Source organism: Gobio gobio (assembly GCF_949357685.1).
Source record: "Gobio gobio genome assembly, chromosome: 5".
In the NCBI taxonomy this organism is placed as follows: Eukaryota; Metazoa; Chordata; class Actinopteri; order Cypriniformes; family Gobionidae; genus Gobio; species Gobio gobio.
This window is the reverse complement of record NC_137101.1, coordinates 22653698-22674212: the sequence shown is the minus strand read 5'-3', so window position 1 is coordinate 22674212 and position 20515 is coordinate 22653698. Positions and strand designations below refer to the sequence as shown.

The window sequence follows — 20515 nt, the reverse complement described above, 5'->3', positions numbered from 1 at the left end:
ATTCCCCTAGAGAAATGACTGTCAGGAGTCTGTAAAATGCCACAGTATGGACTTAGGAGACCACAGTTCAGCATGAGCTTCAGTATCCGGCAAACCACAACAGCAGATAATTGAGTGTTAGCTGGAGCGGTCCACAGGTCAAATGTTGTAAAGCATTCACACTCATTTCACATTCGCACATTTTTGCACACACATTCCCAGTACCTCGTAGAGCACGGTTGTGTTGCCGTGTAGAAGCGGAGCGTAGCAGATATATGAGTGGCCCACCACCCAGCCAAGGTCAGACGCGGCCCACCAGACCTGACAGAGAGAGACGTGAAGGTTAAACGGTGCAAGACAGAAGCTTTTTCAAGGGGTCATGTCATGTATTTATCATAATTTTTCCCTGCTGTTCCAACCCTGTGTGCAGTTATTCCGTGGAACACAAAAAAATTATCAAAAAGCTTGAAAAAAAAGTCCATTGTCTATTGTCAATACTGTGGCGATGTATGAAGCACAGCTCAAACAGAAGTCACTTTCAAACCAAGCAGTTTCCCATTGGTCAATGCGACGAATTTACATTGGAAATATTTTGTGTAAAATTCTAGATGCCGCAAACTCCTATTGAAATGACTGGATTACGTCCACAAAAATTTGCCAAACAAGGATAAATGTGACCATATCTTACCATTGAAATTCTCAGAAGGTGTAAGCAGTGCTACACAATTTTTCCCCCATTTTACTTTAGCTTTTTAATTAACTTTTTAATGAGTACTCGTTTTAGACAGGGGAGGAAGTACATTAAAGAAGAAATTGTAGTTCTTCATAATATTACCACTTGCAAAAATTACAGATCATAACCTACCTCACCAGGAGACAGTCCATAAACGTTAGACATGGTCCAGTTTAACATCACGGCATATCCTCCTGAATCTCTGACTACACCCTGATGAGAAGAAAGAAAGAAAAGACAGACATTATTTACCGGAAACAAACATTCCTGTTAAAGCCCGTTCACACCAAGAACGAAAACAATATAGCAAGATAACAATAAGTATATTAGCGTCAACATCAGCGGGCGATATCGTTCAGTTTATTCCAAACGCTCACTGCAGTTTTCTCATCTGCCGCTTTAAATGCTCAAGCTCTTTAAGGCAGGATGGATTCTGATTGGCTGTCAATGTTTTTATCATTCATCAGCTGGAAAAATCATTCTGAAAGTGATTCCAATGATATTGTTTATAGACTGCAGCTATTCGTTTATATTTAGAACTATATTGTTATCAATCTAATTATCGTCCTCGGTGTGAACGAGCCTTTAGTTAGGCCGGATTGGCATTATTTGAAGTAATCGTGATTGCTTGTGATAACTGATATTATTGAACACTTTAAATTTTTGTCACTTATTAACATTCAAATTAAAGAATTTTACACAACCATGAAAATAGCATGAAATAATAAGTTGTATGGAAAAAAACAATTCTTTACAGTGAAGCAATGCATTAATATTCAGGGAAACAATTAGCCTTTATTTTATTTGAATGGGGGGGTTGCCTAAAAAACCCCACTGCTTAAAAAAAACAATTTATTGACACATTTTAAGTTTTAGGGTGGTAATTAGATCCTGTGTGCGCCAAACAGACTTAGATACATAAATCTGAGGTGTGTGTGTGTGTGCTTGCGTGCGTGTGTGTGTAAGCGAGGGCCATTAGCAAGTGGTTTATGTACAGGGCAGCATTGCCTTGAGCCACATATTTCATACTGGCTGGAGTCTGGGTCATTGGAGGGCTGTGTTTTGTTCGCTCTGCCTTCAGGCCTTGTAACTTCCCCCTGTGCTCCTTGTACTCCCTTATCTTGCCTTGCTTCTAGTTCAGTCAGTGTACATATAATAGTGAGTTGTTAGGGATTGAACAGCACCTGAGGCATGCTCACGTAAATTTCAAGGCGCTATTCACCTCTTGGATAATATTAAATAAACAAAATAAACTGTTACTTGGGGTGGAATGATAGAATAAGTGAGGTGGGAAATTTGATGGGATCATGTAAGAATTACAAGTTAAAGAATACACTGGCAACCCAGTTCTGGGTAAATACAGGACGCAACACATGGTAGATTATTTTATTTTGGATTTTATACATTAACCCATTTGTCAAACAAGCTCATATTGAAGGTTATTCATTTTAAATAATAAATCTAAAAATCACTCTTAAATATATAGGACAGTTCATATAAAGTAATTTCTATTCAATGACAAGTCAGTCTTTGACAATCATAAAATACTCAAACACATTTAGAAAATGTTTTAGAAAGGGGCAGGAGCAGCCTCTGAGAATCGGTGGGAAGAAAACTGGTAGTCTTTACAGTCGGTCTGTTCCAGTTCATTATCATACAAATCTAATAATCATATTTGCAGAGTTACATCAAAAACAGCTTTACCTTGTGTCATCTTGTCTGCCAAACATTTAAGTTTCAACCCATCAAACACTAGCGTAACTAGATCAATAGAGCGCTCCCACTGAAGTGAACAGAGCTGTACTGTATAAACTGCACTGTCAACTTTGTTGCATAGGATATGACAGCGTTGACGTGTCTCTTGTCTCATCATTTCATTTGGAGGGAGGTGAAATGAAAAGATGGCACGTCGTTCGATCTGAGTGTAGATCTGGTGTATGATGCGTTTGTAGAAGGCTAGCTTTCCAAGCAGACTTTAGCTGCGAGGCACATGTCAACAAAAAAGGTATTATGTGAGAATTCAGACATTTTCCTGTTTCTACAGTAATAAGTTAGGAAAACAATGTAATACAAACCTTAATTTCATTCAGGAAGATTCCCCTCAGGAGGTTCTCTCTCAGAACAGAACACAAAATGACCATTGACAAATGTATCCAGTTTTAACTGGTTTGGCACAGACTACCCAACTGCTCCATTGACAAAGCGCTGGCTAGGTGAGTGAGGGGGTTATTGTCAGTAAAATTGACCTGATCAGCTGAGTTACACATAAACTACCCAGCACCTGGGTAAAAAAAAAAAATAATAAGCCAATAAAACGACCAAACAGGCTGAAGTTGAACCTAGCATTTTTTAGAATGCAGTGGTGGGAGATATTTGCTGGTCATAAAAGACACTGTAAATATCGCAATGATTTTAAAGCTTTTTTAAATAGACATGGCATATTTAAAAAAACAACAGCCTGCATTTTGAAAAAAACCCAGTTAAGGCAGCTGCGACAAGTTACTGGTGCCTGCTTATTAAAATAATTACAATATTTGCAGAGAGAAACGCTTTCAGTGTTTCTTTCAGTGAAATGATCAGCAAGTATTCACATGATAAGAAAACATGATACCTTAAATTAGGAGTTCATTGTTTTGTTTTGTTTTTTACTTTTGTAACATTGTCCTACAGTACGGAAAACACACACACACACACACACACACACACACACAATGCAACGGCCAAAAGGCTATGCAATAGGGATGCTCATAATAAACTAGTTAACCGACAGTAATATTCTTGACCGATCAATACTATCTATAAACATAGCTACAGGCTATTTTAGTTCCTCCACTCCACAACAAATCCTTAACATGTATTGTAATATTTAGAACAGAGCAAGAATGAAAAATAAAAGTAGCTAGGCTATATAAACATCAAGCCAAAAATAATTAATTTACAGCAAAACTGAAACAGAAACCGGCATTGGACTCACATAGTCTCCCTCTCTCCGTAGGCACAAAAACAAATGTTTCCATATTCGTGATGTATTTGGATGCTAAAATATTATTTATTATGTATACTAGCCTTCCAATATCTTTGTAAAACATCCTTCACATGCGCAAAAATGTGCATAACACCACAGTGGAGCGATGGTTACGCTGACAGCTATTCGGACCAAAAAATGCTACCCATCACATTGTGCTACCAACACTACATTTGTATTGTTTTAATTGTTGGTTTAGGGTTTAGGGTAGGAATGGACATTAATAAAGCCTCAAACCAAATCATACCACACAAATATTATGCTGGTAGCACAATATGACCGGTCGTTTTTTAATCGAATTGTGCTACCTATAGAGAATGTGAAGCTGACGTCACGCCGTGTTGCGTTCTGGGTTACTGTCTTTAGACATCATATTAGGAGGATTGCACTGCCTTTCTGCTAGCGAGTTGAAGACAGTGTTTTGAATTTCTGTCATGACTGTGAAAAAGCACAACGGACTATATAAATTGAGCCGTGTAACTTTTTATGTTTGGTTGACTGTATTTTATTTTGATAATAAACTGGCTGTGAAGTAAAGTTAGTGTGTGTGTGTGTGTGTGTGTGTGTGTGTGTGTGTGTGTGTGTGTGTGTGTGTGTGTGTGTGTGTGTGTGTGTGTGTGTGTGTGTGTGTGTGTGTGTGTGTCGCCTGCACGATCACTGACAATACTCTGTTGTTTATTATCTATGCATGTAAAACTAAACTCCTGGAAAACAAATGTTGTCATTTTTAATGGGTCACACTAACTGCAACATTTTATCTCACAATTTTGACTTTTTTCCTCGCAATTGTGAATTTCGCAAGTTATAGTCACAAATGCAAGAAATAAATTCACAATTGCAAGGAAAAAGGGACAGGACTGTGAGACAAACTCGCATTTAAAAATTATTTTAAAAAAATTACCAAACATTTATGTTTCAAAATTATTAAATATGTGGAAAACTTGATTATTTGTAACTATATTTTGTACTCTAATTCTTGTTCTTCTTTTGAAAAACAATTAAATTAAAATGTTTGCCTTCCTATTAATTGTTTAAATGTATTCTCAAAACAAACCAAATAGTATTTACATGTTACTGCAACGTACATCACCAAAACGTGTACCTTGGAGTAAAAAATACTTTTTTTGTTGGCGAAAAGCCTACAGAGCTTCAGGCAACATAACAGGCTAAATCCTTTATACTAAAACGAGCTCCTTCCTTCTTATCTTGAATACACAAGAGACTTTATAAAGATGTATGGCTCATGGTCTCCTGCTAATACAATATGTGATAAACAAAGCCCCTGACAGCAGGGATCTATTCCACAGTAAACTATTTTATCCATTCCCTCAGTTGCGTGCTTTATCGCTGTGTACTGTCATAAACAAGACTTTACCTTAGGAGTGCCAGTAGTGCCGGAGGTGTAAAGGACGTACAGAGGATGATGAGCGGGGACGGGGACACAGTCATGAGGGCGGGCAGTGGCCATTTCCTCCTCCCAGTCCAAGCTCAGGTCAGGACGTGTGGACACCTTTTCCTATGGACAAAAATACAGTGTTTAGTAGGGCTGTACCAGAATATTTGAATATTCGTTCGGTGGTTTGGTATTCGAATATTCATTTTTGGGTTTTTTTCCTGCACACCTGGCATCCCCCTCGAAATGGTTCTCATTCGCGCTTGCATATGTTTACACTCTAAAATCTGGCGAAATACAATGCTCTTTTTTTGTTTACAATTATCTTATAGCCTAGCCAACAGTTGAATAGGAATCCAACCTCGTTATACTTAATAAATAAATTTGCTTCTTAAGCCGGGTACACACTGTGCGCTTTAGGCCACGATTTGGCCGTCTGAGACAAATTTTGCAAATCCTAAAAGATTCCTCTGATCCTAGGCTAAAATTTTAAGTCTTTGATTGCTAGTTTGACATGTTCACCGACAGCTGTTAAAATGCCCAACTTTACAGCAGAAAAAACATGTTTACAGCCTGGTACAAATTGTTAGCCTGGGAAAACCCAGACAACTTCCGGCAAATTTAGATTTGCTCTGCAAGTAGTCTGGCAAAGAGTCCATTCAAACCCATTTCTAAACCCTAGAAATCACGGCACCAATCAGAAACGTTGGGGCGGGCTTTACATGATGACGACAGCGCAGCGACGTTGAAGCAGATTTGCCGCTGCTGTGGAGCATCACTCGTTCGAATCAGCTATCGCGTCTGTTTTAAGCGATTTAAACTTCTCCTTTTCGTTAAAACCCGAGCAAAGAACAACACTCGAAGCCTTTATATCTAAAAAAGATGTTATCGCTGTTTTACCGACTGGATTCGGCAAAAGTCGTGTGGAAAAACGAATGGGTCTTAGCAAGAGTCCTCTGGTAGTGTTAATGTTTTACAAAATATAGTTAAGTCCTTTTCAGGGGTGAATGAAGTTGTTTAAAGCTCAAATCTGTGGTTTATTTATAAAGAGAGCGCCTTTTTTTAAAATTTGATCTGCCGTTTTCGGAGTTGTGAGCTCCAGTGGTTCAGCGGCGCTCAAACGATTATTGAGCCCACGAGAGGCGCCTTTCCTCGGCCAGTCCTTCTGCCGTCTGCCGCTGGCTCTGATGTCTCCGTAGTGGTTAAACCGTCTCGTCTTGTGTAGATCTAACGGCTGATCTTTGCTCTCATTAATCTATAGATTGTTCCTAGACAGATCGTTTTATCTGAGGGCAAAGTGAAGTTTCATAACTTTATATTTTTAAGATATTAAACTTTACCGTTGTAGTCTCCTGGCGCTGACTTTGACTGAATTGCTTTATTTATTGTATAGCTTCTTATACCTTTTACTTATACTTGTATAATTGCTATTGATGATCACACATAAACTGACATTTAACAAAAAGAGACTGGGTTGTGTTTTGTGTCATATTTAATTTATTACAGTGATAATCATAGCCTATATTATGTGTGTGTGTTTTTTTTAATGTAAACGAAAATAGGCTGGGTTTTTTATATTTCGTTTTGTTATAAACATGCATTGAAGATAATATGAATTGCGTGCACTACATATACAAATATATACTGAGTGATGCTGTCAAGAGCATAGTAGGCGGACTAGTGTCCTCCCGTCCTCGGGAGTTCGTTCTCCGGAGTCAAACTTGGTAAGTCACGGACGCAAGTCAGAAGTTCGCGTACGAAATATGTCATAAAACACCACTGCCTCATTTCATAAAAAAATAAAAATTAAACATAATAATAATAATAGCCACACGAATGTGGTTCAGGCAACGCGTAGCTAGGCCTACATTGATTATCTTATATATTTATAATAAAACGAAGTATAAAACACCCTGCCTCTTTTCGTTTACATTTTAAAAATAATATATTAAACATTAATATGTGGTTTAGGTAAGGTGACCAGATTTCTGAAATGGAAACCGGGGACATTTCCTATTTGAGAACACAAGTACAGACAAGAACGCATATTGAGAAACGGCCAGAGTCTCAGATGTTTCTCCGTCGCTCTGCATACGTCATCTCCCTCATCGCTCTGATTGGTTTTAGGTCTATCCAATTGCGCCGAGAGGCATTTGAGCGACGCCCGTTGGTGACGCCCCTTTGGAAATGATTTGTCTATGAAGCTTTGCCAGACCATAACTCAGTTACTACTGAGAATGGTCTGGTTTTAACCAGGCTAACAAATTGTGGTTTTGGTCTATACGGCTAATTTGCCCTTCATGAACACTGTGAGGGGGGTGAATTTTTTTATAACTCATTCGTTTACATTATACAACGCCTTAAAGTTCTGCATAATTAAGGGCGTGGCCACTTTGAGTGACAGGTTGATTACCGTTTATCTGCTGTCTGTTAGTCATCGCACCCTGCCCACGTCCCGCCTCTTTGCCCATTTTCTGTTATGCGGGAGTGACGCGCAATGCCATGCTGCCAAGATGGCAATAGCCAGCTCAACCCTACTTTACGCTACAGAACTGCTCTTCAGAATCCTATGGGTGACGTCACGGACACTACGTCCATATTTTTTTACAGTCTATGTAACAGACCTGTGTGTTTTGTATTACTAATACAGTGTCCGTTCTCAGAGCATACAAGGTGCGCCACTTCTCGAGATTCCTGCCTTTATTAGAGAGAGGAATATGTTCAGTCCCCTCCCTCCGAAGCTTCAAATATTCGGTGTTGATTACTACCGAAGCTTCGAAGCTCAAAAAACTGTATTCGGACCAGTTTAGGCACAGGGTGAAAGCATGTCCCTCAAAATGATTAGAGACTGATATTAGGAAGCAAAATGCTCAGTCCAGGCAGCAGTCATTTAAGTATTATTTAAATAATTTGTATAAATATTTTGAATTAGCTTTTAATTTTATTTGATAATTTTTGTAATTGTTATTAATTTTGTTATGTGCTTTTGCCATTTTATTAGTTCAATTTAAAAAAATATTTATAAATAGTTTTCATTTATTTTTAATTAAGTTTTCAGCTGGTAATTTTGTTACTTTAGTCGCCAATGCGACATTTCAAAATGTTCCGATTTTTATGTAATATTTAGATTTTATTTTAGCTGTAATTCAATTAACAATTGACTGTATACTTAAAATTTCAGATCTATGCTTGTATTTGTCAATATTATGTAAAGTGTTCTTGGGTTCTTGAAGGTGCTATCTAAATAAAGCAATAGTAATTAATATTATTATTATTAACAAAAAAAAAAAGTGTTTTAATAGTTTTAGTTTTACTTTTGGCTTTAGTTAACAATAGCAACATTGCCAGGCAGACATAAAAGTCATTTTGTTTCAATTTTATGGAAAGTCCAAAGTGCAAATCCAGTGTTTCAGGTGCCTTTAAGGAATATTTCACATAAAATATTAAAGTCTGCCATGATTTATGCACCATGATGTGGTTTCAAAGCTGTATGAATTGACTTCCTCTTTTTTTTCCCCTACATTTATTTCAGGCATGTTGCCTTCAGCAGTGAGAAACACAAAGTCTTATGGATTACTTTTATGTTAATTTGGTTAATTACTGGGTTCTTTTTTTTTGTCAGTGTGTCCATTGCCCCAGCAAATCTCAAAATTAAAAACGGTTGGTTTCATTGGATAAGTGTGTTAACCCAGTGTTTTGGTATTTGTTGTGGCAGTTCATGGATGCATTTTCATTCCAATCAAGTAGTTTTAAAGGGGTATTTCAGCGATTTAGCATTAGGCTTTGTATCAGTAGAAACCCGGTAGTATATTCGAATGATCGTGCTTCCCCAAATATAATCATTTTGCATCATCGGAGGCTTTTTTGGCCAGAGGCTAGAGACTACAGCCAGTAGAAGGAGCTAGTTCCGCATGTTTTCAACCCGCCCATAGGGGAGGGATCTCACTCACAGAAAGTAAGACACAGACAGCCGCACGGACATGAATGACTGACAATGCGGCCATGAATGAATGCCGGTAGTCTGTGCTCATTTTAGCTTCGGTTTAAAATCGGCGCCAATTCAGGGCGGGTTGCTTGGGTTCATGAAAACACAACAACTAAACGGTACAATGACAAACTCATTTAAATAGGCACATTTCGTTTTGAAACCAAATCTTCCGTGATCATCTGGTCTGTCAGCTCCTCACTCTCTGATGAATGAAATCTGACTCCTGTTGTGCTTGTGCTGCGACACTCATTCGGCTCATGCTGTATTGAGGAGACACGTTCAGTTTTTAATTGCAGTGTCTGTTCTCTAACTGAACTAAATGATTTTATTACTATAAAAACTAAAACGACAGTGGGGTGGTGCCACGGTGGGCAAGAGATGTAACCGGTAGGCTTGGGAGTGGCCTCGTAGGGCAGCGAAGCAAGTGCATTCTGGGAGTTGTTGTCTTTCATTCATATGAACCAAAAAAACATTTTCTGGCTTTTCTCAGTCTAGAAGGCACCAACTTCAAAAATTATTTCACATTTCTATTAAATAAATGACCCAAATTTAAATACACACGCATCATTCCAGCACTGAAGTACCCCTTTAAATATTCTAAAAGCTTCTGTAAATAAGATCCTGCCCTTTAGTAATCTTCTAAAGTTCTAACGGGCACTTCTGAGGCTGGCAAATTCTTCCCTCACATATAATTATTTTAACTTAAATATTTTCTTTCTGATTTCTGAGATGTGTTCATCTTCACCAACCATGCGGGATTCATCCTGTATCCCAAACCGCTGGAAAATCAAAAAGCTATTTGCAAACAGTTTCCATGACAACACAAGATGAATCTTAAGCAATTCCCTGCGTTGTGAAATCAACATACTGATTGAAGATGTAGCAACATGAGAAAACTCATTTAACAGACACCAAAACAGGAAAAAGAAATGAGTTTAGCTAGAGTATGTTGAAAAAGCTTTGAAAATTTGATTTCCTAATATTTTTTGAGTGGTATGTTATTAGCGCTATAAAAAAATGAAGAAAGACTAACTTCCTTCTACAACGATTTTATGTTGGTTAAGTGCCAGCCTCCTTGAGAAGGACGACGCGAAGGTTGAATTTAGAGGTACACTATTTTAGAAAGGGGACCACATTTGCATTTGTATTCTCTCACTGCATTATCTTCTCTTTTAACAGTTAATAGGCAGTGGAAACTGTGCCAGTTTGACAATGAGATTGGCATCCAGGTGCCGTGGGGGTTTCTGGGAGCTCACCATGCTGGGCCGGTTGTAGATGAGGACTTTGTGTGGTTTGTGAGTGCTGAGCTCGAGAGCTTTCTCCACCAGGGGAATGTACTCCACTCTTCTGCCCGGCTCGATGCCAAATGATGCTGTCACCAGCAACTTGGGCTGCGGGGAAAAAGATGATTTAAGAGAGGAAGTGGTTTTCGCAACCTCAGCAGATATACACTTTTACAAAAATAGTTTTTTGCTATTCATTTTCATAAAAAAGAAAACCCAATGGCTTGCCTTTGCATGGTCGATACGGACGGAGAGCTCTTTGGAGGCGAATCCTCCAAATATGAGGCTGTGGGTGGCACCGATACGAGCACATGCCAGCATGGCGAACATGGCCTGAGGAACCATGGGCATATAGATCACCACCAGGTCACCCGTCTTCACACCATGCCTCACCAGAACCCCCGCCAACCTGGACACCTACAAACAGATGTGTGGAAGCTAAACTTTATGGATATGTGAACAAAATATGACAAACTGGAGGCAAGTCAGAAATCTTACAATGTCTATTAATCATAACAACAGAAAATGACAATGCAAATTGGTCCAGCATTTTACAAGTGTAGGACGGTTCTTGGTTTCAAAGACTTGATGTGTGGTCAACATTTGATCTTGTTGAATTTTCGTGGACAAATTCGAGTCCTTTCAATTGGAACTCAATTGCAAGGGATTCCCCAAACAGATTTATTAAATTTAGCTGCGCAAATTCGCTCCATTGACCAGCAGAGAGCTGCTTTGTTTGAAAGAGTCTTCTGTGTGAGCTAAGCTTCATACATCTCCACACTATTGACGATACACTATAGACTATTTTTGCGAAATTTCGCAAAAACTTTGCTAATGTCACCATGCCTTCTGTGTTTTACCTGCTCCTGCATTTCTCTGTATGTGATGAGCTGTTTAGTGCCGGTAACTGGACTGTCATAAACGACAGCTGCTTGATCACCTCTTCCATTCTCCACATGCCGATCCACAGCATTATAACACACGTTCAGCTTTCCTCCGACAAACCTGTAATAGAAACAGTTGTTCTTAAAGAAAAAGCTGAACAAATGTAATACTTATGTTATGATACCTTGACCATGATCAATTTAAAATGCCTAAAAAGAAATCAAAATGTTTAAAATGCCATTTATCATCATCATCATCATGCACTAATATTAATTTCAATAGAGTGCAATAGTGCCCACCCACTTTTTTGAATGCCTTGGCTTCACAAATATTGTTCCTATTGGAAGTCTTTGAAAGAACCATACGTCATAAACCAGCGGAATCATGGGTGAATCAAAGCATTACAAAACTTTTATATGAAGCTAAAAAAGTATTTCAAAATTGGACAATTTTACGAGAGAAAAACTAAAACAATGGATAAATATAAAACTACTGCTTTTTAGATAGTGATATCCTCTTGCTGAAATAAATACATTCTCATTTATTCAATCCACAACCCACTAAGAAATAAGACCAGCATACACAACCATAAACCTAATCTTAAATATGTAATATTTTACCACTTTAATGTTACTGACTGAGATTAGATGATTGGTGTAGACACACACGAGTCAGACATACGTCATTACGGTGCGTCGATCGCTTTCCATTAGCGTTGCTTTTTTAAAAGAGGCCGCGTCAAGTTAAAAAGAAATGCAAATTGTCATACTTACTCTCCCTAATGTTTTATGTCTCCCAAAAGCCATGTATGATTTACTATCCTTCAGTAGAACTGTTGTTTTGAGGAATGTTAAAGACATTCCTGGCTCATGGCTCAGTCACTATTCACTTGCATAGCAAAGCATTTATTTCCCCATATAATGAAAGTGACTGGTGACTGAGGCTGTCATTGTGCCTCGCATCATTTTTGGCTGAACTTTCCCTTTAACAACAGGTATGCGCCTGAGACCCCTGCGTACAATTCCATTCCGTTACTGTTGAACGTAAAAACACAATATGTCAACGCTCCCCTAATACTGTACTTACCATTTTGGAAATACTGTATCCGTCTTATCCAGAGTTTTGGTCCAGTGTTCAAACCAAGTAATACCATGAGCCGCTTCACTCCAGAACTTCTCGGGGTTGTCACGTGCCAGGCTAAAAGCTTCCTCATATGTGTGTTTTGATGAAAAAGCACGAATAAAATGTTTCCTGTATGCGTTATAATTTGTGTTTGGCGTATAAGCCAGCGATATACATCCATGTCCGAGGTTTGTCTTTAACGTTACCTTTGGCAGGTAACACGGTCCAGGCACACCTGTGCAAGAAAACTTCAGACCCAACAAACTTCTAGAACCTACAGCACTCACTGTTTTGTTACTTTCCTTAACTCTAGACACAGTTGCATTTCCAATGCAGATGTGTTTTAAACGCGTAGTTTGGAAAAGACGCATTGTTTTGGGGTTATCTATTCAGAATAGCGTCGTTTTAGCTCCAATGTTTGCTGACAAGAGCGAGCTTCAAATTTCCCAACTCAAAAATGGCCGCTCAATAATTCAATACTTCAGATCACAGCCAGAGGCCACTCCAAGATACTGCAATCCATGCAATGCGAGCGTTACATAATGTTGGGGCTTTTTGAGTTGTCTTGCATGATTTATGAAACACAATGTTTAAGCAGTGCTATAGTATGCATATGAATGCGTCTAGGAAAATAGCCTATATCAGGTGTTTTCGAACTGTTTCGAATACCAAAAACCTCCAAATATGAAGGCAGCTATATTATTTTCATCTAGCCCCGGCTGCTGTGAGAGAACATTGTAGCCTATTACGTTATTATTAATCCTGCAAAGCCTGAAATATGAAAGAATAGCCAAACAATCCTGAAAGATGCAAAAATAAATGTTCCTCACAAGACATAAAATATCACATTATAACATGATTTTTCAAAAATAAATAAATAAATTAATTGATGGATGGATGGATAATTGGATAAAGCATTAAAGTGTGTTGACAATGTAGGCCTTGGAAGTAGGCTTTATATGATTAAAAAGACATGTTGTTTCCAAAAATGAAATGCTTTTATATTGGCACAGCACTGTATTCAATGACATTATTACAAATAATATGTGGAAAAGATTTATGTTGTAATAAATTTAGTATTTTTCTACTTTGAGCATTGTTAGCTTTAAATAAAAAAGACACGATTCGATTGACATTTATTTGTTCAGAATTTTTCAGAATAAATATTGTTCCAAAGCAGCTTTGCCTTGAAACCCATGTCAAACAAGCTGAAGGCAACATTGAACAGATGAACCCCTAGAATAATACAACACTCCTTAGAAAGCAGAATGAAATAGTAATAATGTTGAGGGTTTGTATGTTTGTTTGATTTGTTTTACACTATTGGTCTCTGAAATTTTCCACGGACTCCCTAGCACACACGTATCCCCCTGGCCTACAGTCAAATCAATAATATGAAATTGTATTGGAAAATCATGCTGCCTGGTTAATGAGAGCCCATAAGGGTAATTAATTTGGGCCTTTGGGATGAAGTCACTCCAACCAACTCATCTTTATACACTTGTGGTTTGCCTTTACCCTTTGGAACAGATTGTAAATACTAATATCACAGGAAAATGCTTAAATATGGATGTACGTCAACTTAATAGAGCCTGAATATTTATTGTACTATTATCATGTAAAAACATACTGATGAATAATGAATGGCTAATGCCATACAGGATATTATCTCTATCTCAATGTTTGGGGTCCTCTCTCTATCTTTCTATCTGGCTGTGTTCAGAATGGAAAACTAGCTTACTACTTAGTGAATGCTGTGTGTATACTGCATACTGTTCTGTATTGATTTTCACAGGTGGTTTTCCTGGTATTTTGAACTACACGTTCCATTGTGTTGTATTTCAGGGTTAAAGGAAACGTCCGTAAATTTAATAGATTAATTAAATTAAATAGACATTAATTAAAATGTAATTAATTGAATGTCCTTCTGGAAAATTACCTGTAAATGACCAGTTCTTTGGATCTTCCATTGAATAAAGTATTAATGTATTGCATTGAACAGTATTGAACAGTATTAATTCGGTTAAAATAATAGATTCCACTCATTTTCACTCACTGTCTACATTCATAATGGAAAAGAGCAGCTTGGACAATCTGCAAAATATCTCGTTTTGCATTTCACAGAGGAAAGAGATTCATGCAGGTTCAGAGTGACTTGAGGACAGAAAGTACATGAATATAGTTGCAAGCAGCAATTATCAGGGCCAAGCACAAAAAGGACCAATGTGGCATGCAAGCATGACTGGGGGCTTCAGAAAAACGGTGACAATAAGTAATTAAAGATTTTATTTTATTTAAAATGGCTGAAAAGTCACAAATACAATCACTGTAATATGATTAACTTGCTTATCCCTTTTGACCAATAGGTGGCGCTGTTATCAAATTGTTATGGTGTGGTCAGTGTGAGGTAACAATGGCTGCGTCCGAAACCTGGAAAATGCTGCCTTCGGAGGACACATTTCAAGGTAGGAAGGCATCAAGGCACGTCCAAATCTAATGTTAGCTTCACTTCACTTCCTGTCTTCCTATCTGATACCTTCATCTGATTGATTTTGAAGGCAGCATATCCTTCACTGCCTTTATATCCCACAATCCTGTGCGTTCCATGACACATAAAAAGTTGGGTGTCAATATGCCAAAGTGTTGCAGAGTTACAGCCTCAGAATCAACTTGGCATTATGCCAACAAATTCGTTGATGCGTTACTTGAGAACAATTTGGTCTATCAAAAAGTTTTTGATAACTTTTTGCCGGCATGGTCTGAAGATGATCTGAGCCAATTTTGGTGAAAATCAGACCAACGTCTAGGAGGAGTTCGAAAAAGTAGGGTATCACAGAAATTCAAAATGGCTGACAGCAAGTTCGAGCAAATATGGCATAATGGGTATCATATCACCAGTTTCATTAAAATTGTTAAAATTATTCAAAAGTTATTAGCATTTTTGGAAATTTCATAACTTTTGACCATAAGGTGTTGTAACTTTTTGAGTACCTTTAGTTTCGTAACGATACGCTAATGCCTTCTTAAAATACAGCATTTAGGACAAAATAAAAAATGGCAGATGCCCCAAAATGGCGGATATGGGAAAATTGTGTATCATTCGACTTGGCATATAGAACCGAATCTAACAAAATTTTATGATTTTTGGACAAACCATTCAGAAGTTATAAGCAAAAATGTTCATATCTTCTGACCAGTAGGTGGCGCCACGGTTGGGTTTATCAAAAAGCTTTTGATAACTTTTTGCCAGCATGGTTTGTAGATGATCTGATTACATTTTCATGACAAACCATCTAGGAGTTCAAAAAAGTTTGGGTTTTTTTGGCGGGAAAATGTTCATGATGGGTGTCATTGAATTGTCTTGAGCCAAGGAATATAAGAGGAAACAAGAATTTTGTTTCTAGCCTTCACTGTTCAAAAGTTATTAGCATAAATGTAAGTGAATCTTTGGACATTTGGTGGTGCTAGACGCAGGGGTGGCGAACTCCGGTCCTGGAGGGCCACTGTCCGGCATAGTTTTGCTTCAACCCTAATCAAACACACCTGAACAAAGAAATCGTGGACTGAAGGGTTACTAGAAAGCTACACCTGCCTGTAGCTTTCTAGTAACCCTTCAGTCCATGATAAGCTTGCTACAGGCAGGTGAGTTTTATCACGGTTGGAGCTGAACTCTGCAGGACAGTGGCCCTCCAGGACCGGAGTTCGCCAGCTAGAGGGTTTGAATTAGAGACTCCAAATTTGCTGTGGTGAATGTTTGGACTGACTTCTATCAGTGTGCCAAATTTCACAACTTTTAACCATACGGTTCTATGGCCATAGACTCCCTTGTCAGAAGAAGATGCCATCGCACCATTTGGAGCTTTGCCCCTAATGTCAGAATTTGAATTTTTGAGTGAACCGTTCTTTTTGAATTCTTCGAGGCAATGTCTTATCCATGGCTCTCGCAACACCAGCCATTTCAGTCATTAATGCCTGCTGTCTGTGTCCATACACCTCTCTGACTGCTGACTGCAGTCCCATTTTAACTGTGCAACCTGGACACTGTGATTGAGTCATTCATCAATCTTGCTGGCAGTTAAGGGATGATGTGATTTACAAATCGCTTGTGCAATGTTTTCTATTAGAGTGGCTGAGGCGATTAATGCTAAGTGGTCCTAGTCCTGTGTGGCAGATTGTCTGTACGCAGATTACAGAGTGAACTGCTCAGGATTTAATAGAGCTGAATAAGATGAATATATCTTGAATAATGATGCACATTGCTTGATTGATTTACCCTTTCTGCTTGCAAAACAATGATGTAACCAACTGTTACTACAAAACAGCCGCATAAAAAGCTGGTAAAGAAATAACCACAATGTGAAGTCTGCTGAAAAAGTATATAATTGGCATTTAATACATTTCTATTATTATTTTTCCCCCCACTTGGGGTCCACTTGTAATCCAAGTACAGTTTTTGTGCCCAAACTCAAGTTTCTCATGTGGTTTTTCATAACCATTTTACATTTAAAGTAAACACCTGCTTTGCATGTGCTGCCAATTTTACCAGCTGAGAACACTGGAGGTGCTTATAAAATGTGTAAAACAGTTAAAACGGCGCTAGGAATTCATCCTTTGCAAACACAAATGTAGATCTACAAACTCTAATGGGCAACGTAGCTCCTGGGCTAGGTATACTTGAGCATTCTCTCCTTTTTAGGGTTGCATCTTGTAACATCACATCCTGTTTTTGGTTTGTTTAGATGTCTTTCGTCCATGTTGCGTTCATATTTCAATGAACTGCACCAGAGTTTGTTTGGAAGTGCACCGAGACCACCCGAAAATGTGAGCTTGTTTGGTGTACGCACCAGGGTTTGGATGGCAGTGTTCACACTTATTCAAATGAACCACACTAACAGAGCAACCACATCAGAGTTCATTTTAATCAAACCAAACCAGCCAAGTGTGAACACATCCTAAATGTGCAACATGAACTGTTAAAAATGAAAATTCTGTCATGTTGTTCCACACCTGTGAGACCTTTGTTCATCTTCGGAACACAAATGACGATATTTTTGGTGAAATCCAAGAGCTTTCTGACCCTCCACTGAGAGCTACGCAACTACCACAGTCAAGGTCCAGAATGGTAGGAAAGGACTCCAGTGGTTTAACCTCAATTTTATGAAGCGACATTTTGTTTGCGCTTTATTTCATTCACGAAACTACGTAAGCTATCGAGTCAACGCAAAGCTTGGTGGTGCTCCCCCTACTGGGTTGTAGGTCAATATTTTTGTAAATTAAGTGGTAAATTATGTTTTTTTTGTGCAAACAAAGCACTCACGTCACTTCATAAAATTGAGGTTAAACCACTGGAGTCACATGGATTACTTTAATGATGTCGTTACTATCATTCTGGACCTTGAAAGTGGTAGTGACATAGCTCCCAAAGGAGGGGCAGAAAGCTCTCAGATTTCATCAAAAAGATCTTCATTTGTGTTCTGAAGATGAGCGAAAGTCTTACGGGTTTGGAATGACATGACAGAATTTTCATTTGTGGGTGAACTAACCCTTTAAGATCAGACTGACATAATCAGGAGCTGTTAAATTAAAACTTCAGTCTTTCCCGTGATTGGGTTCCTTCAGAAAGATACGCAGAGTTCTTCTGGTGTTTAGGAATAACAGCATCTATCTGGCTTCCTCCTTCTTGGAAATGTCCGGAACAAGTTTCTGAACACCTAGTAATGAGTCATCAATGTATTTGATCTCAGAAGTTGAGAAAACAGTGCTCTAATTTCATTAAATGTCCTCATTGGACTGCATGGGGATGTCTTCCATTCTTGAAGTTCAAGTTTGTCTTTTATCTCAAATTGATTCCTTATAATACAACTCTTTTTTAAATGGGTGGTTGGTTATGATTTCCCTTTTTTAAAGGTGCACTATGTAACATTTTTTCCAAAAACCACTAGGCCAGTGTTATATATTTTGTTCAGTTGAGTACTTACAATATACCAAATGTTTCCAACTATTTGTAAATGGTGAGAAAATTGCTATTTTAACCAAGGAGCCGGCACGTATGAGGGAGTCGCCTGTCAATTGCGTCATATCTGCGTTACCCTCGTTTACCGGTTATATTTTGTAGAAACGCTTTACTCTCACTGCAGTGTGAACAAGTGTCATAGCAGCTGATGAGCGAACACACAGAGTAACGTCATAACTTCATTTTCAACACACTCAGATGTATCTAATATGATAAACAGAGCTGCGTTACCTCATACTCGTGACCGGGAAAGTGGAAATGGCGCCGGCGACTGTGTCATAATAAAAGCCCCGCCGGAGACTGTGTCATAATAAAAGTCCCTCCGCTCTTCTCATTAACAAATCACTCCAGCGGCCTTGCTCAGCTCCACAACACTCGGTCCTGCTCTGCTTCATACTACAGTAATGTTAGTAATCCCATCCATGAACATGATTTCTGCCCGAGTCTTTTCCACCGGCTGTGAGGTGAAGACCACATGTCCCAAGATTCTGTGCTCAAACTTGGCGTCATCAAACTATGCCTTTGTTTTGAATAGGTGACCTCTAGTGGATGGAAAAGTTACATAGTGCACCTTTAACTTTAGTTAGTTGTTGCTGTTTGAGCATGCATTCTACATGTTGTCACTTCTTGAGTCTCTCCATCATTGTCTGACTCCGGTTTGAACAGTTTGAAAATCAGAGCTGCTAACACAGGCTCTTAAAGCTCCGCCCTCTTCAAGAAAGAATTTGCATTTAAAGGGACACGCACAAAAACGGCGTGGCATTGTTCACCCTCAAAAAGTGACAATTTTAACATGCTATAAAAACAATCTGTGTGGTATTTTGAGCTAAAACTTCACATACACACTCTGGGGACATCTGAGACTTATTTGTGTGAAAAGGGGCATTATAGGACCCCTTTAACAAAACCATCTTGTCCTGAATGATCAAATTACTCCATAAATATTTCTATTCAGCCTGGCATCTGACATTCGCCTCAACATGCTGATCTCCATTTGCATGTATTTGTTTTAAGTTTTGCATTTTCAATAGACTTACAGCACGTCTTCATCTCTGATCTGCATTCAGCAAGCACATCACACAAACTGTACATCTCCAATTAGTTTCCTCCCTGTGTTGCAGGATTCTAGACAAGAATCAAGCCTTAATGCCTGTCAACTTGTTCCCAGCACCAATTTGTCAGTACAAAGACTTTCTAAAACAGGGCAATTCATATTGCTATAACTCCTTCTCTCACTGGCGGTAATAGCACAGCTGCGTTGTTTGACTGGAAATGTTTCCTTTTTATTTTGTCTGCTACCCTGATGTGAACATTTGGAAGGGTGTCAATGATCTTACTACAATGTAAAGGCACATTATGTAAGAGCCTGTATTGCTCCCTTTCCTCTATTTAACATCTGATTTGATAAGTGGCAATTTAGTGCAGCTGAAGCTGATGGACCGAGTCAGACATGGTGAGAGAGCAAGATGGGTGTAAAATGCTTATGAAATAATAGTGGTAAAATACACACTGGAAAAAATCAATTGGTGTAGGATTTACTTTCAAACCGTTTTCTCTCCAAAATGGCTAAATTTCACAAATGATTATATGTGACACATGCCTTAACAAACACAACTAAGAAGAGCATTCAAGCAGGCCATGTTTGACATATCCAAATATCACAATGACATGCCGTTTGGTTTGTTTTCTGAGACGTGTCAAAGTAACACGCACACTTCCATTCATCTCGACGTTTCATGAATCACACAACAACATCTGCCTCTGCCGTGCTAAACGGGAAAAAGAACAAAGGTGAGCTGTTTCTCAAAGCACGCATGCTGTACGTGAGCAAACAGCAGCCGTCTTGTATCTGCCCCCTTCAAGACATTTTCATCTCACGGTATTCTGTCCTTGCACTGGACATGGTGTCATGTTCCAAAACTTCCTGACAGCCAAATGACTAGGTGCTGTTCTCTAGAGGAAAGTGTAGATATATCGAATGAACTATTTCTAGACTGAATAATAAGGCAGCTCTTCCTTTGACTTTTCTTCTCAAAACAAGCTGAAATCAGGCATAAAGAAAAAAGGCGACATCTTTGCTAAAGGCCATAGATT

The 20515-nt window shown here is 38.6% G+C and overlaps 1 protein-coding gene across 2 annotated transcripts in view; it reads right to left on the bottom strand.

Moving 5' to 3' along the window:
- The window catches only part of acss3 (acyl-CoA synthetase short chain family member 3), a 51884-nt gene extending 39001 nt beyond the window's left edge, over window positions 1–12883 (bottom strand). For both annotated transcript variants that reach the window (XR_013816578.1, XM_079817864.1), the window contains exons 1-7: window positions 12373–12883; window positions 11262–11406; window positions 10630–10818; window positions 10375–10509; window positions 5113–5253; window positions 845–925; window positions 205–300 (exon numbers count right to left, since the gene is read on the bottom strand). Coding sequence is in view for 1 of the 2 variants with exons in the window: in XM_079817864.1 (XP_079673990.1) it covers window positions 205–300; window positions 845–925; window positions 5113–5253; window positions 10375–10509; window positions 10630–10818; window positions 11262–11406; window positions 12373–12779 (1194 nt within the window). In the remaining variant the exon portion in view is untranslated. The remainder of the gene's footprint in view (window positions 1–204; window positions 301–844; window positions 926–5112; window positions 5254–10374; window positions 10510–10629; window positions 10819–11261; window positions 11407–12372) is intronic.
- Between the last annotated feature and the right edge of the window lie 7632 nt (window positions 12884–20515).